Here is a 26,788-nt window from a genome sequence, read left to right as displayed (position 1 = left end):
GTCAGCACCCACTGATCCGTCTGCTTTCCCACCTGGAGGAGAAAGCACAAAGTTTGAAGGGCTTTGCCACAGGTCTGTTCCCTGAGTAAGACGGGTGAGAACCTATCCCTTTGTCGTGAAACGGAGCTCTCCTATCTGGAAACAAGGCTCTGGGATTCTCCATCATATCCCTTAGACGAGCACAGTGAAACCACCACATATGGTCAGTGACTCCCCAGCCATGCCCATTGGATCTGTTTTATCAGAGGCCCCGAACAGAGAATCCACCGGTTACCACAGCCAGAGATGGTCAAGACAGCCCAGCACTGAGCACAGGTGGAACCTGGAACCAAACCACATTGACTCCAAATGGTGCCTCTAAAAGAATTTCCCTGCACCTTCTAGATTCATCTTTTTCAGCAACTTATCCATTCATCTTCCCTCAGAATGAAAAGAAAACATGATGGGTTGTGAAGATCCTCACGCTTCAGCTGTTCTCTGGCAGAACAAGAGACCATCTCCAAAGTGAAAGAGCTCCCAGGGAGAAACCAAGAAACTGCTGCTTTTCTGGTGAGCTATGGGAATCTCAGCATGGAAACACCTGACCTCAACTATGGCTGCACACCATCTAACACAGGCTCAAAAGTCACTCAGATTGGAAAAGATCCTGGGAGACCATCTAGCACCCACCTCCGCTGAAAGCAAAGTTAGTCCAGACCAGGTTGCTCAGGGCTTTATCCAGTTGGGTCTTGGAAAATTTGCAAAAACAGAGATTCTGAAATTTGAAATGATAGCCTGGTCCTACCTACATGGCTTCCTAGACTGAAACACTGTCCTTTCTGTCAAGTGTACTGAGCAGGAGAGACAAAGTTAAATTAAAATGTGTAAAATGGTTTAATGGGTCACTGCTGGAAAGAGAAAAGCATTTAAGCCGCAATCTTGCATTCAGGAATCAAGTCACAGCCAACAGCTTGAAGCAGAATTAAAACCAGGTTATATCTTACGGATGGCCGGAAAAACCGAGGTATGAGCCGTAGGTCTTAAAAAACATACATGGGGACACGAAATTTTAACGAGGAAAACACATCAGATGTTTGTGCATGTTAGGTGTTTATTTTTCAATCAAGTGCATGTGCCCAGATCACGACAGGATGTTTGAACTGTGCACATCAGGTCTTTTACCCACTGTTTATATGAATGTCATTCACTATCAGGCCTCTGCGGAAGACAAACAGATTGAGGAGAGATGAGGACGTATCTGAGTTTTGCATTGCTTCCGCCTCTAACTCTGCTCTTGCTGCTGTAAGAAACAAAACCTACTGGCCACAAGGATGTCAGATGAAACAGGGAAGGGAGAAAAGAATCCAGGAGGCAGAGACAGGCGCAAACCAAAGGCATCTCCCAAAATGCGTGGGGATGGGCACTCGAAACCATGAGACACCCAAGGCAATTTTTCTGGAGTCTGAAAATGGCAGACACAAAGTAGCTGGAACTAAGATCAAAAAGACACGCGATCCACTTACCTCGCAGACAATATTCCACGTGCATACCAGAGAAGCTTGCTAAGGGGACTGCAGGACTGCCAAATGCTTGCTGACATTCAGATCACTGTGTCTTCCCATCTCTTAACACCTCTGAAGTCTCAGAAGCCACAGAGCCAAGCAGTAAGCTTGGACCTACACATGGTTCAGGGAGAGGTGCTTAAAAGCTAAAGTTAATCACAAATTAATCAAAAGTGCCTGTATGGTTTTGCTGCCCTCCGTTCCTACCACCCTCTTCACCACAAACCTTCACTTAGATTCTTCACACAGATTTGAGAAACAGCCATAAAAAGGTAAGACCTTAAGCATCCATTGCTATCTCAGGCTAGCAGAGAGCCCAGGGAGGACACCAAAATCCTCAAGACTCCTGCATTAAGCAATACGTACCAGTAAAGCACGTCCACAAATCCCTTCTCGCAAGGTCTTGTACTGCTCCATTCAACATGCAACTCCTTTGGATTGTTCTTCGATACAGCACACCACCACGGTCACGTTGACATAAAACAGGCTCGCAGGCCCTAAGCCAGAAGTATTTTTTTGAGAGCCATCCTTGGTCTGGTTTTTGCAGTGGGTTATCCTTATGTTTCACCCACTCTTATAACCAAAAGACAACATTCAAACGCATTCAGCGGTCTGTGCTGATGTACTACCTTCCCCAGACATTTTCCTTTCCTTTTTCCTCCTCTGCAGGGATGCTGGAGTTTACTGTATATGTAAGGAGAGATTCAGAGACGACTGTACAAGCATCAAAGTATATCCTACAAATGAGAGGTTAAATCCTTGTAATTCGAGGGAAAATGCCCTTATTCTGGGAACACCCACATGGTGCAATGGAGAACAGAGCTGGATGTCACCAAGGTCACTCATGGAGCCCTACAGCAGTGACTCTGTTTGGGCTGTGGGCATGTCCATCCCACTGCCATCAGCCATAAAACTCACTTCGACTGCTTTAAGAGTAGGTTTAGGGCTCCTGCTTCTGAAAATCCCATTCATGGAACATCACCTTTACTTTCAAAATGTAATTAAAATAACGGTTCAACCCACACACCCGACATAGGGTGGAAAGCTAAAAACAAAAGGATATTTGCAGCATTCATTTCTACATTCAAGCTTTTAGAGCACAAACTACTATCTTGATTGTTATCAAAAGGTCACTCACACCGACTAGAGATTAAGATGAAGAAAAGGCAGCTGGTTACGGGAACTCTCCCTTGACACACGTTATTTCCATCAGACAGCATTATAAAAAGGATCGCAGGATTACGCACAAACCCCCAGCAACCCCCCATTCCAGCGTTACTACTGAATAGCTCACGTACCCAGACTCCAAAAGAAAACAGCAATTAGTAACAAAATCTAGCCTTTAAGCCCGTGATAAACAGCAACTCACTGGCCATACCAGAGAGGTCTACTGGTGAAGACAGTAGGTGGAACAAAGGGATGGGGAAGCAGAAAGGATGGGGTGAAAGTATGTTCTTCTGCACAGGAGAACTGATCAATCTACTGTTCAAATATCTGCAAACTTAGAATGGAAAGACCACTTCCCTTGCACTCGGAGCAATATCGTGCATTTCCCTTCAGACAACGATACCATCAAAGCCCAGTGTCCTTCCTGTGTGGCACACTGTCCCGTGGCTGAAGTGTTGTCTTTTAGAAAGACAAAAATATCCAATTTGACGTATTTTCACATGAATCATCCCTAACCCCATGTGTTTCATAGAATCATTTTGGTTGGAAAAGCCCCTCAAGATCATCGAGTCCAACCGTTTCCCCACCCCTGGCACTGCCCCATGTCCCTGAGAACCTCATGTCCGTCTGTCCAACCCCTCCAGGGATGGTGACTCCAGCACTGCCCTGGGCAGCCTGTTCCAATGCCCCACAGCCCTTTGGGGAAGAAATTGTTCCCCAGATCCAACCTCAACCTCCCCTGGCGCAACCTGAAGCCGTTTCCTCTGGTCCTGGCGCTTGTTCCTTGGGAGAAAAGACCGATGAGGTGCAACGTTGCACTGTGGGGACAAGGACACCCATAGTCCGACTTTCTGCATTGGGAGCAGCCAGAGCATCAAGGCGTCCCTTGAGCAGCCACATTTACTGCAAGATAATGCCACAGTGTAGGTTGGAGCCTCCTTGGGGTGAGTGAGAGGGGAGTCAGCTGCTGCCCAAAGCATTAATCCATGGGCACCGTTGAAAAAACAGACAACACAATGGATTATTGTCCCCATTATGTTTGAGAGTAGGAACTTATCCAGGCAATCCCCAAGGGTTTGGAATGAAGATTTTCCAATGCGCACACCCCATCACTACCTGGGGCCCACACCAGCACTATGGATGATTCCCCATTCCTAGCAGCACCCCCAGATGAGCCCAAATCCTCACTTAATGCGTTCTAGACAGCATATTTCCCACCGCACAGCCCCTGAAAGGCAACCTTATGTCACTTCTCCTTGGTGCACCAGCTGCAATGGGTAAGAGTACCCAGCCCTTGTTTCAAGCGTTTTGTTTCAGAGTCTCATCATTTCCCATCACGAGCTGGGTGGGGGCAGAGAAAGGCCGTCAGTCTGTCTGCAGAACAGGCTGCCTCTGTTTGCCCCATGCCCCAGCCCACAGGGGTTGTCGACTTTTAATGGAGCGCTCAGGTTTCCACCGATGCCAGCTGCAGATAGAAGGGTCCAGCGGCAAACAAATTCAGGTCCCCGGGGGCCGCTCGGTTTCTCCTCTTATTTGTTAGTTTACCTGTAAAATACAGTTGTGCTAATTCCTGCTGGTGTGGTTGTGAAGATATGTTTCCCTCCTCTTTTGAGTTAGTAGAGGTTAAAAAAAAAAAAAAAAAAAAAAAGAGAGCAAGTACAGCAAGGCTAATGGAGTAAGAGAGCATTTCCCATGGCTTCGGCAATAAGGAATATTTTCTGCTGGGGATTGTGTGCCGAACACCCTGCCGAGAGGTGAAGTTGTGCAGCACTTTATAATAACTAAGACCTATTCGTTACACACAAAAGGTGCAGAAGGCGTCCTGATATCTGCATTTTCAGATAGGCTTAAATCCAATAGCCTCTCATGATGCCAGCTGTTGAACTTATTATATGCTTATTACAAGGCCAAGAACAGAGCAGGAATTACCAGCAAATGTCTTATTTGATTTTTAAATATTAACAAAAAACATTTTATTCACATCTGAAAGCATCGTGTTACTGAAATGGACCAGAATACTCACCTGCAATTCAAATCCCCACTTATTTCCTACATGAAAATGAGCCTGAATGTCTCCTCAGACTCTATTTAGGATCCGTCCTTGTTGCCAAACTGTTGTTCCATTCAGCTGCAAAACTTGCTGCCCCAGAAGACAGACGTGCTGTGATTTAGACGTGAGCTATGAGAGAGAAAGGCTGCAGCGCTGAAACCGGATCCAGCCTGGGTTCGGCTGCGAGTGCCTGATGGCAGCTCTGATTTAGGGCTGTGATTACACCACACTTTAACGAGAAAGGCAAGGCTGTGAAGACTGAGTCTTGCAGGTCAAGATTAAAATGCACCTACAGAACCAGGAAAACCTGCATATCACCTGTGTACAGCATATTTTGCACCAAAGTAGTCCACATTCCTGAGCATCCTCCGACACATTAAAAAAAAAAAAAAAGATTTTTCAATGAAAAATGGATTCTAGTAAAAATCAAAAATGAACATGTGGCTTGTGGACAGGAGGCTCCACACAGGTCCAGTTTTGCAGCTGAAGCCAAATGAAAGCAGAGTGAAAAGCTCTGGAAAAGTCACCTAAAATATAGGTGCACATAGCTTCATTTAGCAAAAACTTTTGACAGTTTTCCATAAAACGTTTGCATAAGCAAGCTAGGGAAGAATCACCTGGAGAAACTCACTATAGGCTGAGCATGATGCTGTTTGGAGAACACTAAGAGAATACTTATCAACGCTATGCTGTTTGGGAGGATTTATTAACCATGGTTCAAAAGGGCGTCTGTCCTACAGCTAATTCTATTTAATATTTTCATTAATGATCTTGATGACTGGATCGATCAGGTGGGAATGAATATGCTGGAGGAAAGTATGGAATTCAAGGGATCCTGGCAAGTTGGGGAAGTAGTCTGAAAAAAAAAAAAAAGCAGCAAACTATTTAAGAGAATGGAAAATGAAAGGCCATATAGCAGACCTATAGAGAGGCATCACGATCCTGAGCTCACACATTAGACTTGAGGCAATAAACTCCAGATTCTGCAAAACCCACAAATAGGGAAGCATAAATGGGGAGATGGCCTGAGACAGACCCAAAGTTAAAATCCTGCTTTATTCAGTCAGTGCTCACGAGGTCTCAGCCACAGAACTGCCTCATTGAGAGAAACGCACTGATGAAAAGACACCGAGCATTTGGAGAAACTCAGGAAAACAGAAACAACCGCAGATCCAGGAGACAGCCCCAAAGGGGAGACACTGTCCAGACTAAGAACATTTAGTTCAGAGGAAAGAAGACAGAGCATGGACGTGATCAGTCTCCAAGTACATAAAAGAGTGATGCAAGGAGAAAAGGAATAGTCTGTTCTCTGCACCACAGTGGATAGGGATAAAAATATAAATAGGCTTCCACTGCAACACATAAGATTCAATAAGATGCCAGGAAGAAAGAACCTGTTCCCTTTCCCTCCCAGACAACTCTAATGATAGTAAAACTCTGTGACAACTAATGACAAAAAAAAAAAAAAAAATCTCTAAACAAGTTAGCTGGACACCTGAAAAGAACACCACACATACAGACAATCCTTCTTTTGGGTTGGGAGCGGGACAAGATGAGCTCAGGATTCCCTTCAAGAAGCGATAGCCTCTGTCATCCCATACACATCTCACAGATGACAATCCTTACTGAAAAGGTACAGAGATGGTAGTCACTGACAGACTCAGAAGAGATCTTGCTAACAGATGGGACAAAGGGGGGTTTACTTGCTTAATATCTTTATATTGATCCTAAATTGGACAGAGTCCCTCCAAGACTCACCGAGAAGTTTTAAAAACAACAACTTCTTCTCTTTGAACGTTGCTGCTAAGTTCACATGACAAAGCAAGGTACAGCGCTCCAAGGAAAAATTCATGGAGATATCAGAAACAGACTGGAAGCTCAATAGATACTACTTTCCATCTGATCTGGTGCAATCGTGGAATGAGACGCTACTGTATTTTCTTCCTACCTCACCTAGCGCTTACCTGGGTTTGATATTTTGAGCTCAGAGTGACAGAAACTCTGGCACCACAAGCACCAACAGCTACATTAGCCACAAAGGCACCTCATTTGCAAGCCAGGAGCCACAGGCTGTTTACACCAGAGCATCCAAGCCATAAACATTTAATTAAATCAGCCTTTTTCAATCAAGGCATATTTTCTACATCACTGCTCATTTTCGACTTGTTGCAAAGCCTCTCCTGGTGTTCTTGTTTCGAGGCACTGAAATGCTGGACTGGGATGTTGCTGCAACGGGCAGAAGTGAGGAGTAAATGTAACACTAGGTTTACTCACCCGCTCCTCAAGGTTTGCCTGGCTCCAGATGCACAATAACTGCAAACGTCCTTCCAGCTACAACTCATTCCACAAGGCTTTCTGACAGTGCTAGCTTAGAGTTCAGATGAATAATCAAAACTTCAGCTACTAATTTAAAACAGAAGCTACTTTCACAATCAGGTGAAGACCACAAGAACGTATGTTGATGCCCAAGCCAATTTTGTGACCAACTTTGGACTAGAACTGCTCAGCAAAAAGGGGAAAAGCTCGATACCGTTCAGTAATTATCAACTCTTGATTGAAGTTATTCTACTACTGTACGGCAAAAAGACCTCAACAAACAAACAAAACCCCAGGAATGTGCCTCTCAAGTACATTAAGACTCCCTTCTTTTTTTATATATATATATATATATATATATATATATTTTTTTTTTTTTTTTTTTTTAGAGTAGCCAGGGTACCCTTCCTCACTTCTATTGATTGGCATAAGAACAGCTGAATCCACTAAGTGAGTGGACAATCAGCAGAAAACTTGTTAAAATGCTTTGGTGCATTATTGACAATATTATCAAATGATTCACACACTAACAGAAATACATGTCCTAACTGCAGATAATTACCAATATTATCACTTTCTTGAAAAGAGCGGCAAAAAAATCTCCTGGGAATTACAGACCAGTGTAAGGCTACTTCGATGCCCAGCAAAACCATCAGCCAACAACAGAAACCAGCCTGGCTCATCATCCTGACAAATGTGATTCATTGAGCAGCAAAAAAGCAAAGGACAATTGGGCTTCTCCACTCTGCTGGAATTATCCACACACGTTCTTAACCACCAGCTTACCAAGGACCTTCTGCAAACAACGCAAAGGAAGAAAAGCACAGGAGTAAAAGAAGAGTTTGGCTTTAACGGAATGAAAGATTAAGAGAGTGCTAAAAAACTCTCCACTAACCTCAATGTTGCTTAACTTCAATGACCTTCCAGAATGGGAAGAACTATAACCGGGTAAGATTTGCAAATAGCCGAAGGTTAATTTAGCTGGCAGGATGAGAAGGAGGAAGAACTTAAGTACCACCAAAGCTCGACTGAAATTGAGTATTGACAAGTGAAAGGTAACCACAAAGAAAGTATAAATTGAACTACGCTGATACATTGACAGAAGCACCCAAGATAAAGGATTTGGGCACCACTGTGAACAGCTCAACAGAACACAGATCCTGCACAGCAGGAATCTGAGGGATAAATGTTAAAGAAAAGCAACAGATATTACCAAAAAGTATTAAAATGCCACTGATCAATCTTGATTTGGAAGAGCGCATTGATTTAATAAAACTATGGAAGTATGGATAGCTTTCTATACCAGAGGATGTGAAGATTCCCACCTTCTGAAGACAGATGACATCTGATAAAGGTAAACTAACTAACAGCAAGAACGAAGGGAAATCGTGACTTGGGTTCCAGCAGAACAAGAAATTAACTGAAAACAGCAAAATAAAATTGCAGGTTCATAAGTAGCTTGCGGGTTAGAGTGCCACAAGATATCTTGGAAAATGCACTTCAGCAATTTTTTACATGATTGGGTATTTGTTTGGATAACAGAACCCACATTTATAACTAGACAGAAAAAAAATACACATCCTCAGGCTCAAAGGACACAAGATATCCACCAAGTGTGAGAAGTCTGGGGAAACAGTTCCCTTACAAGTAAGCTATTCCATAATTATCCATGGCAGAAGTTTTCAGACTTTCCAAAAGCGTGATGCTGGAAGCATTAAATGCTACTGGTTTGGAATCTATCCCTATCTTCCCACAAATCTGCTTTAAAACAGGTGTCTTTTCACCCTACATGTGATCAGTGAATCGGTGGAATCTCCTCTGAACCCTTGGAACAGACAAGGTGCGATCAGGAAGAGGAAGGGGACCTTGAAGAACATTTTCTGATGATCCAACTCGAGAAGCAAAACGTACCTGCAGGGAGAAGGGTGCGAGTTAATCCCCGTTGTGCTACAGCCCTGCAGAGACAGCTGATCCTTCTGCAATTCCAAACTGCCAGTCAAAGCTTTAACATCTTAATACACAGCATGCTCTAATTAAAATTTCTAATTAAGGGCGGGGGAGGAGAGCCACCAACCTGCAAAACTAATGTTGCAAATTAGCAAGCCTTATGTACAAATTGAAGGTGGTCTTTGCTCTTTCATAGATTATATTAATGTTAGTATTTTAAGCAAATAACTCTGGACAAAGTCACCACGAGAGTGGGAGATAAGTAACACTTCTAGACGAGCCTCCTATGATAGGGTGTATGGCACAAAACAGAGAATCCATCTTATCATCTGCCTTTGGAAGACAGACCGAATCAAAAAGGACCAAGGAACAAATAAAGACAAACTCTGTCTCCATTGCCTCAGTGAAAGATTAAGTTATTTCAGACTTTCTCTTACTTTTGTCCCAGGAAAGACAGGCAATGTTCTGAGGAGTCTGGACTCGCTACCCCAAGTCTCAGCAGCCTCAGAAGGGGCCTTCACGTAGCAGAGAAGTGAAATGTGGGGAGACGAGCAGCGGGAGCTACAGGCCGAAGATTCAGCTCCACCTCTGCAACATCCCAGGACAACTCACTAAGCTCATTCTCCCACTTCTGCACCATCAACTGGGCATGAATTTTCTGCAAACACATCAGTGGGAGTGAATTGTACATGACGCTTTCAAAATGCATCATATACCAAGGGCAAAAATTGTCAAACGCTGTCAGCACTTGGAACTGATAAACCAAAATGCTCTGCAGAGAGCTTTGCTCAATACTGATCTTGCAACAACTTTAAAAGACATTGTTATGTTAAAAAACTGCGATGCTTAAACATTTATATACCTGTTATAACAACAGAAGTACAAAACAAACGTGTGCTCAGATATTGTTACTATAGCAGTTCTAGGCCTCTACAAATATTAATACATTCCAGGCTAAGCCCAGGCCTCTGGTCCAGCCGTGTGCTCCTGACAGCTCTATTTTTAATACCAAACTGGCAAACCTCTTTGCTTTTCCACTGTTCTAAACCCAGATGTCTCCCTGAAACAGCCCAGTCATGCCACGCTTTGCCAGACGGCAAACGAGATTTACAGCTCAACTTAGAACTGGATGGAGACCAAATAGTTCACTTAGCGGGGTTTTAAGCACAGATCCATCGTCAGAGTTAAAAACAAAACAAAAAATCCCACACCGAGGTGTATAAAGTGATTTGGATTTGTCTCCAAACAAAATGCTTCTCTTGCCAGAGCTCCTCAACTACAATTTTTAAAAGGCAAGACGATATAACATCACCCCTTCCTTTTCCCTTCTATGTTCACTAGCAATTGAAACTCACCTCAGTTCATCTAAAAAAGAAACTACAATGATGTACATGAGAAAACACATCTCATGTGCCGTCACAATCAAGCTGTGCAGCTTTCTGCCCTCGTGCCAAAAGTCTGTTCGTGCCACCCCACCTTTCCCTTCGCTGCAATAGGGGACATGAGCCCAACATTCCAAATCTTTTCCATAGGTGTAATACTCTACAATAACCTTTGTCAGGAAGCACCTGGGGATGAGACTTAAGAAAACACAGGTTTTGATGCCTCACTCTTAAAATAAAAGGAGTTCCAAAAGAATCAGACAAAACCAAGTAAGTGGGTAACAGAGGCAAACGAGCTTCAAAATAGATAAACACAAATTAATGCACCTGGGCAAAAAATAGGTGATGCTGAGCTTAGAATTGCCAGTTCCAACTCAGGAAAGAGAATTTGGAGTATTCATTCAATTCTCTACAGTCATTGACTCAGTGTGTGGTGACAACCAAGAAGTCAATCACCAGAAAGGATATTGTTGCCAGGAGAGAAATAATTTCTATGCTACAATATAAAATTGGGTACTTCTCATGTCCTGCAGTAGTAAGAAAGGATGGGAAGTTACGAAACATGCGTAGACAATGAAAACATCTGAGATGTTCGGATTTTGGGGGGAGGAATTTTGGTTATTTCCAATTCTTGCCCAGTAAGTAATTTTTTCTGTTTCAAATTATTATCTCCAGATACTCTGTTCCCATTTCCAATGTCTTCATAGACAGTAGGATCCACGTTCTGCTGTAAAGAAAAATCACATGCACGTTAACGCAGGTGGGAACCAACACAGATAATCTTTGAGTGACCTGACATTGTCCAGAAGAGCTTCTGAAATACGTTGATCTTTCCAGGTAATAAAACAGTATTCTCATAGAAGGTGCAGAGCTCAACTTAGTTTTGGTTAAAGTAAAGCTTAAGAAAGAAAACTAAGCAACAGATTGCTTGCTTTAGCTAAAAGGAAGAAATTTAGGCAAAAGCAGTGTGTGGGGTCTGAGTTTTGGCTTGTCCTTATGGAATGTTGTTTTGGGAACGTATTCACCATGAGGGCACGGATTACTCCCTGTCAGCCAGAAGTTATAGGCACTAAAATATCAGTTTTCAGACAAGCAGTATAAAAGAACTGGTTCCCGCACGTCTGAATGGGGGCCATATACAGCCTAATAAAAGCAATTTTGCGGTCCAAGGAGGATGGAGTCTCTCTGATTGACATGAACGAGGCCCTTGAGAAATCTAAGAATGAGCAACCAAAACACAAAAAGGCTACATGACTTCCAATCAAAGAAGAAAGTGATCTAAACAGAACCTTCTAGAGCTAATGAACAGTCTAGATTTCTTAGAAGATCATACATAATCAGACCAGTTTAGCCAAAATGCCGACATACTGGCGCTAGCAGGCACCTCAGTCACTGCCAGGGTGGTTTGGTTTAGTGGCTCTTGATCCAGACCTCAAATTACCTTCTGGTTAAGAAATATGAACTAGAACAGGCAAGACTGGCAAGGACTTGATAGCCAAACAGATGGTCGTGTTTTCAAGAATAAGCCTTGGAGTGCAGGGTAGGGCTCAGATTTACCCAAGATCTTGCAAGGTTTTTCTAGTTCTGTTTGATGATCCTGAGCATGAGCTCCAAAAAAAAAAAAAAAGAGCTGGGATTCCCTCTCCTGTCATTTATTAGGAAAGGAATAACAAACACCTATCAGAAACCCGTGGCTCTCGGAAACAAAGAGCACCCTTAGAGTGTTCGTCCTTGACAAGCAACAGCCACGCCAAGGGGGAAGGCAAAGATTTCCGTCTTGCAGAGCGATTATACCATCCTGGAAAAGTACTCATACCAAGCACACAAATACAAATACAGAACTTTAATACTTACTGAGAAATGGAAAATCCATTCTATCCTAAACTCTAAAGTCCACTTACAACTGGAACTAAAAACAGTGCTGCGTGTGCAGCCGCAGATGCAGGAAAGGCTCCGTATTCCTCTTTCTCCTCTTACATAGTGTATATGGTGGAGACCCAATCCTATCGAATTATGCTTTTAAGCTGTTTTTGTACACAACAGTAGGAGAATTTGTGGTGAATCCCAGGAGGCTACTCGCCTTTCTCCCATATCTTGCTTAAACACAACCTCCCCAAACCCTTGAATTCCTTCTGGATGCCTATCATCCCGTACAACCGGCCTCACCGCAGACTGTAATCATCCAGTTCTCCTCCAGACTCAGCAGGTTAGGCTCCCCATGCTAGGCTTTATCTTAAAATTATTCTATTTACATACTCAGCAAGTTCATTTAAAACTCACGTGTTTGTAAATAAAGAGCTTTTCACCTCACTGTGGATATTCAAATAAAAGGAAAACACGAGTTTTTTAAAGTGCCAATAATTCGTGCTCCTTTGCTGCCTTTCATCCCTCGTTTCACAAGATCCCAGAGCATTTTCCAGATGTAAATACAGGTGACAGCTCCTCGTCGCTTTTCCTCTGCCACCCCGTGGCTGCTCGGACGAGCAGGTAAAGCTCCTGTACACACCAAGCGCGGACGGCTCACTTTTCCACGCTCAGGTACTTGCCACGAATTAACACAATTGGTAAGATTTGAGGAAAAGAGCTATTTCCAACTGAGCCAGAAACAGACCCAGAAAAGACGCCAGTACTTCAGGGTTTCGCCAAAAGATCAGAGTTAACGACTGCCTGAGTCATTAAACGCCCCGTAGTTTTTAACAGAAACTGTTCCTTGAGAGACGGGCTGCGAGCTCAGTTCGAAATCCTCGTTATCAACACCAGCACATACCACATTTTTAGGTGGGGAGCTTTAGTTTTGAGACCAAGTAAAGGATGCCACCTACTGAATCCTGCTGCCGCGGCTGCAGGTGCCGACCCTCGGGCTCAGGACCTGGGGCAAGATCACGCGCCAGCCCGCCGTCCCAAAATAAACCCCAAGGAAGAGCAGAAAACAGGCTTGGAAAAACAAAGCTTTTCTCAGTGCTCGTCTCCTCACAAACCCAGAGATGTATTACTCACTGAACATCTGCAGAGCCACAATAATTCCTAGTTTTGCAACACTGACAACCTTAGCGGTATTAAAAAAACCTCCTTACATCTTTATTCTATTTTGGATTCATTATAAAATGGTCTGACAATATATGCTGGTACAGTACAATCTGCAACATTTAACCCCTGCTCCCAGTTGCCGTTCTTAACTTCACGGCTTAACGACACAGAGTCAGTAGATCACAATATGACCCTGTTAATATTTTTTTAATGCCATTTTTACAAATTACAGCATAATGCACTGATTACGAGGATGAAAGGAAAGTCTCTACGTCTGTCTGGAAACCAAATAAAAGAATGTTTGAACATCTGTTCATCCTACAAATGTCTTTTAAAAGCTTTGATTTTCCCATAATCATTTTGTTCCACCATTTCACCCTTTTTCAAATGTGTATCCAACAGCCTCAGGACAGCAGCCAGAGATCTGCAGTAATAGCACATTATTATCAAAGTTCTCAGGCACACTTGAGTTCTCCTTTTGAAATGAAAAATAGGGAAAAAAAAACCACACACACAAAAAAAATCAAACCCCAGCCTTCAAGAGGTACCTCTGTCCTACACAAACCTCTGCCCAGGGAGCAAAGCGAAGGGACGGGGCTTTGTGATGGGTCTTTACCGAGAGGATTATTACCAAGCAGGACAGGAGATGGCGGCAGGTGAAGGGACAGACACATTCCCGCTCCTCCTGTGTCACCAGTAATTGTCCCTGAGCCTTTGCCCAAGTCACAGCCCAAGCGCCTGTACTCAGGAGTTACTCACCGCACGCAAGAGCTGGTGTAAGGAGCAGGGAAGGGCCAGTCCCGCCACGCTGGGCTCCCAAAACCCGCCGTGGGGGCCCTGTCAGCACCCAGCCTGACATCGCCTTCTCCAGAGGCAAAACCAGAGCCAGAGCGAGGAGAAGCAATAGGCAAAGATGGGAAATCAGAGCACGGAGGAGGTGGTCAGGTGTTGGAGCGAGGGGACGGAAGGCAGACGCTGAAGTAGTACGCTAATCTGGAAATCATACTTTTAAAAAAACTTTCCTCCCATTTTCCGTATATTACAGGAGACTGGACGAGAAAGGGGTGGAGGTCCAGCTCTGGACGCTGTGGCAGCTCCCCTGGAGCACCCCAGGCAAATAAACCACAGACCCTGGGCAGGAGGGGAACTTTCAGCCAGGCAGAGGCTGCAGAACTAAGTATTTGGGACCAACGAGCTGTCAAATGGACCACGTTCCATAAAAACTGACTCACTGATCTTGCTACGGGCAATCCACAGCTCAGAGGGGAAAACATTAACCAGACGGTGCTTTGTAAAAACACATCCCACTGTTTACACTGACAGCCTCCCCTCCAGAACTATTCAAAAACACCTTAGAAATGAGAAAAAGCTATAAGTGCAAAGCTAACAGCCCCGGAGCAGCCAGCGATATCCTAGAGCAGGACATCTCTACCAACAACCGCCCTCTTCTTTCCACAATTCCAAGCAGAGTTGGCAGAATTTAGTGACCCATTTAAAATTTGACAAGGACATTAGAACTATACAGATAAAAATATAAGTTCCTTTTTTTTTTTCTTTTTTTAAAAAAGGGGTTTTTTTTATACCAATAATTCTCAGACTAACCTGGGATGGTAATAACGGCATTCCTTCTATGTCATCTGTCTCTCTAGCTTCCGTCACTGCAGTATCTTAAGCAGAGGTAACAGTGCAGGGTACAAACTAGAATTTGATAAAGGCTTAAAAGGAAGACAACATAATAAACATTCTTTCCAAAGGCTGCCTTTGGGGGTGTCTGTGAAGAGGAGAGAAATGGGGAAGGAGAGGTGACAGGGGGATGAAAATGCATTTTTTTTTTTCATTACAGAAGGACACGTTTTCCAGCACAAGGCACATTAAGCCATGGCTGAAGTTGCCTCCCTAATTCCTCCGGGATCGCGCTGAAAGCAAACCCCATAATCTTAAGGGATGTGCTAAAGCTTTGCTGAGGCTCACTCAGCAGAAACTGTTTGGGATTATTCCACAAAGCGCTAATTCTGTTCTGATTTAAAGGGGCACCATCACCCTAGTTTAGACACCAGACTTGCCCTGTCTCTTGGCTGTCCAGTTGCAAATATCCTCTCGACAGCTGACATTTTTGCCATTTGTATCCACTTTGGTTACCTGGAAATTAAAAGGAAAAGACTGAAAAAAACAGGATCATGTTAACATGATGGACTCACGCCCATCAATGGATATTTGATTAACAACACTGAGTGTTATTAGTAATATAACAATAATATGATTAATAAGAAGGAGCGTAGCAATCTATTACAGTTATTTACTTCCATGTGCAACTAATGCACTTACATTATACATGCGGTCACCTTCCATGGCTGGCTTCAGTGAATTTAACACCAACAAGCAGTAGACTTTTTGTTCAAAGGGCAGGAACTAACACTTTCCATGCTGCCAAGCCTGAGTCCAATTTCTGTTCCAGACTGGAGCTCTCATACCTGTGGAATTATTGTTACGTTTTCACGTTAAGGTGTCCGATGCTTTGTAAATAACATAGAAAGGATATTACCAGTGCTCACCTTTTTATGAGCCAGGGACCTGAAATCAAGAGGAAGAACTAAAGCAGCCATGAAATCCCTATTAAGCAACTAATGGTTTCTAAAGCATCACGGAGATATTAATTTTACAAGGCTTATGCTGCAATCTTCTATCATTATTTTAATGAAATAAAGCCCTTGGCTATTTCCAGGAGCAACTTTTTCTTTCACACACAAAAAACCTTTTGACTACAAAAAAATAAAACAGTTCTGGAGTCAGATTCACTGCAGAACAGGCAGGAAATTCAGACAAGCTATAAAAATGTCCCTGAAGATGGGTTCTGAACCTTTAGAACAGCAAACAGGACATTAAGACTCTCAGTTACGCACATCATTATGTTTAATATGCAAAACATTTCTAGACAGAAATCATAAAAAAGATCCATCCCCATATCTCTCAGCATCTCACGTAGTTGCAGCTGAAGGAACGTGAAACACCCATTTCAGCTTTCACCTTTTATATCATGTGCTTTCTGGACCCCAATTTGCTGGGGGAACTAAACCAAGACTAATCAGCTTCACTTCGTGGGTCACGTGAAATTTGCATTTTGACCAGATTTAGATTAACATTGGTGGCAAACTTGGAAATCAAGAGAAACTTCCAAACAATTCTCCAGCAAACCACCTCTGTTAGAACACACCCCGGCGGGTGATGTTCTCCAAGAGGCCAGAAAGATTTAACATGGCAAAGATGACAAAATAAGCAGATTCTAACACAACAAAACCAGACTGCAGAGATTTTGGAAGGCGGCACATAGTCAGCAGGAGCTTCCAGGCTCTGTTGGTGACGATGGAACAGGTTTAATGCGTTCAGACAAAAACCAGGTTCCACCTGAATGTATTTCAGAGTTTGGTCTTTCAGGTGCAATCAGAGGCCCTGCTTGCTATCTCAGGATTGAATCATTTTCTTCTGTGTGTCAAAGACATATCTTTTAAAGAGAAGAGAGATGGTAATAGGTTGGGCTGAATCATTCTTGCTGTTTTCCTCCTCTTTGGTTGTATCTCCCTTCCCCGCCTTCGATTTCTTCTTGGAGGCAACAGTAAGAAGCGTCTTCGTCTCTGGCTTCAGCCCATCTGTAAAAAACAAGACGATGCGTGACAAACATGCTCAACATCACATTTCGGTATAACTGGAAAAAACCAAAAAAATAGGTAAGTTTACTTCTGAAATCAACCAAAAAAAAAATTTAAAATCAATCAATCAGCTGCATTAGGAAAGTCACATTCCTACATCTTCTGGAATATGGTAACTCACATGAAAAATAAAAGAAACCTTCAAACATGGTTCAACAAAAGTGATACCCCAAATCTGGTGCAGTATCCTGGCTGTATCGTTCTACAGCTTTTAAAATATTAAATCCAGGCAAAAGTTGAAAGGAGCCTCAGCAAACCATTCCTACTATTTACACACAACTCCCAAAGTTTCTTCTCATCACTAAGAACGTTTATAAAAATATAAGTTATGAACAAAAAACAACTGTTAAAACGCTAAAATTATATTCTGTCCTAAGAGTCAGAAGGTTCTTGAATGTCTCTAGTCTGCTTCCCAGAGCTGCTAGAAGCAGACTGCCAAGGTTGGAACAAATTATACCATTTTGGGTTTGTCTGTTGGGTTTTTTGGTTGTTTTTGCTAAAACGCAGTATTTGTTAAGGGTTTCAACTGTCACCTTTTAAGAGAGACAGAATTAGGCTGTGCAGGATTCTGGGGATCTAATTTTAGTCTTTCTCCAGGCATTTGTGCCAAAAAACAATATTTGTCCTTTTCTTCTTAAATGGCTACAGTTTATTACACTTTTATATTTTCTTTTAACTTGACACATTGGTGACATTCTAGATAAGAAACGCAAGATAGCAAAGTCCAAAGAAATGCTGTAAAACAAGAGATGCAGCTCCCAAAAGGCAGCTCCTGAAGAATTGATTTTTTTCAAGCAGATGACGGCAAACTCCTTGGAAGCTCATTCAGCACCAGCCCAATCCCTGCGCGGCGGATCTCAGGCGTTCGGCCAAACTCAGTTCAGGTATTTTTAACCTGTGGTGTCACATAACCTTATCTCAAACACTTAATCGGCTTCCCTCCCCCTCGTATCAAAATTCAGCTGCGGATTCTCGTATCACAGCCCGACAAAAAGATCGAGACGCTTGTGATTTCCTGGAGACAGGAGGTCTGCGGCACCGGCGATGGGCTCCGGCACAGCCGCACCGATCCGGGGACGCGGCCCCAGAGACACCTTCTCATTTTGCTCCCATGGGTCGCAAATTGTTCCCAGTGGCGGCATCGCCACCGTACGGCAACGGTGAAGGAAAACCAGGGAGCTGCCCGTTTGCCGTTTCATAAGCAGGGTTATGAAGCAGCCCTAAGGCCCCGCGACGCGGTCACGGGGAGACTTTTGGAGATAGAGGGGTCTGCTTAAAAAAAAATAAACTAATAAATAAGTAAAAATAATTTAAAAACCCAAACACACACAACAAAACACCACACACACACGCACAACAAAAGAAAACACAGCCGACCCAACACAACCCAACCAACCCAACACACCCAACCCAAGCCAACCACCAACCCACCCAAACCAACGAACACAACCCACCAAAACAAATAACAAACCCGCGCAAAAATAACAAAAACAAACGAAAAACCCAACAACAAAACAACCCCCTGCAAAAAAGCAAGAGCACAAGAGATGTGAAAAGCAACACATGATGCATGTGACTCGATAAACTCCAATTCCCACGGAGGCTGCGGAAGTCCAGGCTCAAGCAGAATCAGCTTTGCAGAGTTCTGCAAGATCTTGGATTTCCCACCCAAGGCAGCAGCCGTTTTCTCTTTTCGGATGGCAGAACACACCAAAAAAAGTAATGATTATTTCACTGGGAAAATAATTGAGACTGTTTTTTCTTGGCAGCTGAGAAGTCTGACAATGACTATCTTTGCACGTGTAAGGTTCAATTAATCAAACTTGATAATATGGTGTGGCTTGACCACATATTTATTACGTGGTTTTATTACATTGTATAGTCATGTTCGATGCAGCTGTTTTGATTTTTTTAACTGGATGCTTTCGCATAAATCTCATTAATATCATTAGTCTTACAATCGCTCCATCTTCTTTATGAAAAATAATCTATCATTACATGAAAAGCAGCTTATTTCCTATTTGGAAAGCTCAAGAACATCTTGGGTGTTGCCAGAAAAAAAAATAGCAACAGTTAAAAAAGAAGAAAACAAAATAAAAACAGCGATTTCATGTAGTCCTGCGCTCTACTTTTGCAGGATTTATTTTACATTGTATGTTTTCTGCTGGTTTCACCTACCTAAGTGTCCCTGAACAGAGTTTCCACTACTTTCCTGGGAATACCATTTATTTTTTGCACAAAGAAACATTTCGTTTTCCTTTCTAGTTGGTTTCCCTTTCTGGGTCTTATCACAATCGCTAATGTTGCTGTTACTGGCACATTACTGTTTAAGAAAGATGTTTAACTAAATCCTCTCAGAAAGACATGCTTTAAATTAACTAAAGCAAACAAATCCTAAAACACTTCTATTTATGTTCGTAGGCTTCATGAGACTCTAATTTCCAAAAAAATGCTAATTGGCGGAAAGGAGAGAGGAAGGGAGGAGACGTGGCATTAAAATCACAGCCAAAATTTTAATTTTCACTCTCGTAGCCCCGAAGATGAAATAAACTGAGATTCAGGGACATCAGGGAGCTCTTGGAATGCCCAACACATCCCAGACCCGGAATATCATCTGAAGTGTTTAAACAAAGAATCTCACATTTGAAAAAATTTTGGTTTTGAGGTTAAAAAAAAAGAAAAAAAAAAAAAGGATACGCTGCACATGGAGCTGTACTGGGGAAAATGTATTTAAACCTGAGCAATCTCTGCCTGTCGTTAACTTGCACATGTGGAGAAGTAAAGTTGTACCTCACCTGCAGCCCTGAACACCTATTTGGATTTAAATATGGTATATTCTGGGTAAGAAGTTTACAGAGAAATAGCCAAAGGTGGCAGTTCCCAGCAGGGCGATGCGGGGCTGGCAGCCCAAGGCAGCTCGGGTAGCGTTAAATTCACAAGGTATCGAAATGATGTGATCGGAGCCCACGGCCCCCGTGCCGCACAAGGGTCGGGGGGCTGGCACGGCCCCCCCCAAACAGCCCGTTCTGGTTTTGGGCGCCGGTGCCGGGAGGTCTCGGGGCTGCGGAGGCTCCGCCGTCGGGAGCGGCGCAGTCGGGGGGGTTCATCGACCTCCACAGGTTTCTCGCGTTACACACAACGCATACTTTACATTTCACAGCACCGAGGAAATGAAGGGAAATATATCTGTCACCGAAGAAGACGTCAGACCTTTAATAGCTGAAATGACGGGTATTTTTAGATGGAGGTCTAGTTTAACTTACTTACATTAAGGGTCTAATCTCTCCTGAACAATAGCTACGTTAGCTTGAATACATAGTGAGAAATCTGTTCCATTAATTAAGTGCTGCCTGTACGACTCGGATTTGTAGCAAATGTTAATAGATTTTTTTTTTTCCTTCGTCTGTTGGACAATTACTTTATTTTGCCAAGTTGCTAATGGATTACAGTGAAAAGGATGGTGTGTTAAAAAAAAAAAAGAAAGACTTTAACTTCAAAGTTCTAAGAAATGCCTTGCATACAACAGTGGGAAATACCTATATATATTAATGTTATTAATGGGCAGTCCTCAGAGGTACATAAGATCTTTGAAAGTTTAGCAAATTCATTCCCATCCATCATAACCATGTCTGTAACAAGAAGTGCCCAGATAGGTCTTATGTAAAAGGTACTTGCAGCATCAACTAACCCAGGTTAGATGTGAAAATCTAGTTGTAAAACAGTTTAATCCACTTCATTCTTTTAGTTTCAGCTACTGGTAAAAACTAACATATAAGGATACACACTATTAGTATAATATCCCTTGTCTTGCCAAGGATTTAATTCAAACTGGGCCATTTATAAATGCAAAAAAAAAGAGGTGAATTTTCAAATTCAAATGAAAAGCAATACCTCATCAGGGAAAATATTTTCCAAGCCTAAGTACAGTTTCACATACACAAAATAATGGATAAACACAATATTTTAGCCAATTTTCACAAAAAACAGCCACCAACTGCTTACTGATTTGCAGTAGTTAAATGCATTGCAGCCTGGAGTTTTACAATGATGCAAAGCATCTAAGTGTCCATTACCAGCACATTTTACTTTTGCTTTGTTTTTATTATTACTGCTTCAGCTGGAAGGAAGACGAAAGCGGATACAATATCTGTTCTTCTAACTCCTTTGGCTTATCCAACGGCAGGGTGACAGAGCACTACTCTGCTTTTTCCCCATATACATTTTTATTTCAACTGTTACCTGTAAGCTTGGATCCTTCTTTACCTTTTACATAACTGCCCTACTTCACATACTACTTCGTTCATTTTCTTTTCTTTCTTTTTTTCTTTTCTTTTTTTTTTTTTTTTTGCTTATTAGTCTTTTGCTCCTTGAAAAGGTCTCCAAGGGCGGTCTCTGCTCTTCCTCCTCAATTCCAGCTCCTTTTCCTTGACTCCCAATTCCACCTGCTATTCTGCCCTTCACGACTTTTCTAGTTCTCCTTCCTAATCCAACTTTATTTTTCAGATTTCCCCATCTCCACATTTTTTATTTCCTATTTCCACAGACCTCTTCAATATTTCAGAATTGTGCTGTCTCTTCCAAAGCTAATGACACATTGTGTTTGAATGGAAGATTTTCAAGACTGAATACCAGATGCAGTGTAGATGCAAATCAAGATACTACAGCACCTCCTTGTAACCCAGCCAGAGACAGGAGTCATTTTTAAGCAACTGATGAACACATCATTGAAAACAGGTGTAATAATATATAGGTGCAGGGCAGGTTTCCATCACAGCCAAGAGAATAATTTACTTTGCTGAACTTCAGCAACTCCCTTCTCACATGCACACTTGTAAAAAAAGCTGACTGATAACTATCCCAACCAGCGCTGATGAACATGGAGGTGTCTGCATGGGTGATTACACAGTGTTCTTACAGCATCAAAAACTGTTACGGGGGGGAATCAAATTAAAAGACTTCAGGCCTACTGATTCATAAGAACTTTGCTGTCAGGTAGAAATTAAAAGTTTATCCTACCAACAGAAAAATCAGCAACCGTATTACACCGGGCACCTGCAGCGGTACCTGCCGTGGTTTGCTGGGAAAGTGCTGGCTCAGGATTCTTATCACTGTGTCAGGAAAAAACAGATTAAGGCTACACCAGCAGCTCTTGCTGGAATAGAAAATATTCCTTTTTGCACTCGATATCAAGAAGTTCTTAGACTATGCTTCACCTGCTGCTATTATCTCCAAACCTCCCATTCCATTCGGGAATTTCTGAGCAGAGATTCAGTGGGATATTGAACTTGGTTTTTCCCTCCTCTAAACAAAATATCCTGTTGACTTGCTCTGAACGCCGCAGGGAGAAGACTCAGCCACCTGAAATTTCTTGTTTCCTGCCAACATTCAAATGTTAAAAATTGACCGAACATCAGAAAACAAGTTATCGTAGCACAGCTGATATACTGGAAATAATTTTTATCCAAGGCAAACATAACCTTTTAATATGACAAGCAGACTTTTTTTTTCTTTTTGAGTGAAGGGGAAAAAAAAAAAAAAAAGAGCAAAACTTAAAAGAGGCAAAGGGCTGGGGACAATCCTCGCTCACAATGGATTATTCCTAACAGCTGCTTTTCACAATTTCAGGATTTCCTTAAATTTAACCCTCAGAGCCTGAACCCTCATTACACAGTTAAGGAGTGTGTGTTTGCATCAACTCTCCTGCTAACACAGAGAACAAGAGCTGATTGACCTGAATATCAGAAATAATTAGAGCCCTGGATGGAGACGTCCCTGTCACAGTCTGATGCAGACATTATATCAGTTAAACTGATTTTTTTTGGTTCTCTTTTGGTTTGCAACAGTTATATATATTCATCCGAGGCTTTAAAAAACCCCGTATTTGCCTATGTTCAAAGCGAGGTACAAGGTTCAAACACAGCACTCTTACTCATTTCAGATTCTGACCAACTTTAAAACAATAAAAATAAATCTATCACTGGTTCGGGCAAAATTAATAGGAATGCCAATGGTACAAGTATTGGCTCTCCGATTACCACAACATACGAGCAAGCACATGCTGCTTCTCCTAGTCCTAAAACATGCCAGCAGTTCTACAAAAAAAAAATTAGCATTAATCTGTGCCCTGAAAACATGAAAAGCTCATGCAATTAGCCCTAAAGTGACGTTCTGGAGTTCTGATTCAAACGAAAAGCAGAAGCATCCCAAAAAAAAAAAAAAAATCATCAGAGGATCGATTCGCCCAGCCCCTCCTGTTATCTTCTACAGTCAGGCAGAAAGGACAAGAATAACAGAAAATGTAACATCCTGGTGCTTGAATTCTTTACATTAAGTTACTAAGGTGGCAACTCCACTTTTCTCCTCCTCTGCTAAAGATACCCCGAACTCCTATCTTTTGCTTTTATTAAGGTGGTCATTGTTCTCTTTCAATATCCCAGTAAAAAAATAAACCCTGAGATGATGAGGAAAAAGAACCTCTTTGGAAGCCTCCCAAGAACAACACCACCATATGACTCTGCCCATCAACACCATAAGAGGAACATCAGTCGTGTCCCACCACATCCAGCGGACTGGGCGACTGCTCATCCAGAGACCGCTGGATCTCGGCATCTCGTTGCCTGTCATTAGTACCTGGAGCATCAGCGAGAGCAGGGATGAGACACGTGCCCTGAGCTGACCAGGCCCTGGCTCAGGTAGGAATTCTCTACCCGACATCGGCATCAATATGTCAACACCTACCAGTCTTTCTAGGCCAAAGATTTAAGCACAGCGTGGGAGCCGATCTACTCTGCTCCCATCACCATGATAACAAGCATAATGTGATTACCCAGACAATTTCAGTGTAATAGTTGATGAGAGATTCACTCAAGAAACAAGGGATACTCCTTTCCTCGTGACCCTCAGGAGATCGGGATTTGAACTTCCCTTACTTTCACAGATCAGGCAATGATTTTTACTTATGTAAATCCCTCCACAATTCTCCAGTAATTCTATTCTGAATTCACACCACCTTTTTCTTCATCTCGTCTCAGCTCTCTCAAATATTTCAAACTCCAGAGTAGATGCGGTTTTCTCTCCCAGCTGGTACAAGATCTGCTCTTACCACCTTGCCTGGCTTGTGAGCATTAACAGGACTACGGCTCCAAGTTGGCCAAGGAGAGCGACTGACCTCCACGGAGACTGGAAAGCAGACTCTGCCCTCCCAAATGAGAATCACTCTAATGCCTCGGTGTGGCATTTGGGATCTACACAAAACAGCCATAACTCATTGTTTGGCGACAGAGAGCAGAAAAACTTCATAAAGCCACTTTTGAGCAGAAGCAGACTGTCCCACATCCTGACCAAAGAGCAGCAGAGGAATTGCCACAGTCCCAGCTTGGTAGACTCTGTTTGGAAATCCTTAACTACTAAAATGTTTTCCCATAAACTGGGGAACGGCTGCCCCAGACCACAGCACAGAAGGTGGCAGTTCAGCAATGAACTGAATTGAGTCTCGTGTATCGATTTGTTAAGTTTATAAAGGCTTTTGGACTGAAAGCCATTGCTATGAGAGGTGGCACTACTGGTAACAACGTGGATTTCATTACGGGCTCCTACTTAGCAGGGAAAGGGCTGCTCCTCCTTGATGAGGAAGACAGAAGCTGTTTTAATTCAGGAGGCTGACCTGGGTGAAGTTCAGGCCAAGGCTGGATTTGGAAAGCCCTCACATCAAGCCGGACACGACCCTTTCAAGCTCGGTGCCAATTCCACACAATGGCTTGAACCGCGCTCTCCGGCAGCCCTTAAAGGCACATTTTGTATCTTGGCTTTTGCTGCAAGCAATCAAGCAAGAATGCAAGAAAACAAAACTGTTTCCCAAGCACTGTTTGCTGGTGCCATAATTAATATAATCAAACAATTCCACAAATTGCTTCCAATTGCTGGCGTCACTTTCATGTGCAGAGCCAGACTTTCAAAGAAGGGCCCTTCTTGTCCTCCATCCTCACACTGGTAACCCTCGCTTCACACAATAGTAAACAAGACCTCGCTAAATACTATAGGGTAATTTGTACTGTAATAGGTCCCCAAGGCACCATGGACACAATTTGAAATGCCATCTAATTTTTCTTTTTAATTAAAAAAGCAGTTACTATATTTAAACAACAACACACAAAAGTTCAGAGGGGACAGACTGGAGTTTCCCACAGCTCCCTGGGAGTTTTCTCAAGGTCAGGAAGAGTTTTATAGGCTCAATTGGTAGACATTTTTTTCTTTAATTAGTCTGCCATACCCTCTGCATGAGGTCAGCGTCTTGATTTTCAGTCTGATATTTTTCATATTGCTAAACGGAGCACAGACCACAGGACCACGCCATATCTATCGGCGCTACCGAGTGCTCATCGATGCCGGATTTTCCTATACGAGCCTTGCCTGCCCCTAAACCTGCACCAGCGACACCCAGACTACCACGTGGCATTGAGAGCGTGCCATTCATTCTGTTTTATACTCCTCAATTTCCAGCAAGATGACCAGGATATATTATCCAGTTTCCCAAATCTACAAAACTACCACATTTTAACCTTTTTTTTTGGCAACAACATAAAGTAATAATTGAACACCGGGCACAAATGGACCGCTGTCATCGGAAGCCACGGAGCGGGATGGATTTCTGCACTTGACAAATCCCCACTGCATATCGCGCCATTGCTCTGCAACCACCTCGTTATTTAAGCAGCCGACACAAACCCGCACACACTTCGGAAGGATATTTGCAGTTCCCACGGTGGGTTTTCCAAAGCGCACCCTAACCCGACACACTCATCAGCCCCAAATAACGTCTTCATTTCTTGGCTAGCTGGCCATGCTGCAGCAGAAATAAGTTGAAAGTACCAACCCTGACTTTGTTTTATAGGCCAACATGAATTTCAAGCTGCCGTTACGTTTTGTGCCACCACCATTAGTTGGCTGAGCCCTCCCAGGGCAAACCCTCCTAAAGATGATGACTATACTTTGCTCTCCTGGAACACAACTCTGACTTGTACAATCTACACAATGTTTTGTTTCTCTACGCCAGAGCTCAGCTTGAACCCCGGTTCCACGGGAGACTCCGGCGCACCGTGATTACCACGTCTGGGCTACACAAATTAGGTTCACACACAATCCAATGGATCCGCTTGCAGAGCTACAAGATAATCACACTAAGGTAATCTTTTTGGCCTCAAATCCAACACTGTCTCATTAGCCTAAAGGAGAAGATTTTCAATTTAATTTCTGCATGGGCAGAAGGGAGAGAAGGAAAGAAATATGCAGACATAATCAACATGATGAGTAAAATTTAGGAGAGTCTATGGCGACTGTTGTACAAGACAAATTTTCCCAAGTTTTAGTGCTGAGGTGGGTCCTTGCTGATCCAATCCTCAAATCAAGAGGAATAAAATTACCGAAATGACCCAAAGAGTACAGCCGGGTATAGAAAAATAGATCAAGGAACCACAAAGCATAGGAGCTTCCATAATTTTAAAGCCTGTAGAATATTTCCTTGGGACTAAATTTATAGCAAGTGAGGGAGTTCTCAGCCCAGAGCCACTCAGCATAGGCCAGAAAACACTTTTGATTATGTTTTTGTCAGCACCCCAGTACCTATAAAATAGTAAATAAATAAAACCAACAATCCTT

At 42.8% G+C, this 26,788-nt stretch overlaps 1 protein-coding gene across 1 annotated transcript in view; it reads right to left on the bottom strand.

Moving 5' to 3' along the window:
* Positions 1-13,703: 13,703 nt before the first annotated feature.
* EEFSEC (eukaryotic elongation factor, selenocysteine-tRNA specific) overlaps positions 13,704-26,788 on the bottom strand; it is a 111,919-nt gene continuing 98,834 nt past the window's right edge. Inside the window, exon 7 of the mRNA XM_065642914.1 lies at positions 13,704-17,074. Coding sequence (XP_065498986.1) covers positions 16,890-17,074 — 185 coding nt within the window. The 3' untranslated portion in view covers positions 13,704-16,889. The remainder of the gene's footprint in view (positions 17,075-26,788) is intronic.

This window comes from Caloenas nicobarica, chromosome 11, assembly GCF_036013445.1.
Source record: "Caloenas nicobarica isolate bCalNic1 chromosome 11, bCalNic1.hap1, whole genome shotgun sequence".
NCBI classification, from domain to species: domain Eukaryota; kingdom Metazoa; phylum Chordata; class Aves; order Columbiformes; family Columbidae; genus Caloenas; species Caloenas nicobarica.
The sequence above is the reverse complement of the archived record's forward strand: the minus strand, read 5'-3'. Positions and strand labels throughout refer to the sequence as shown.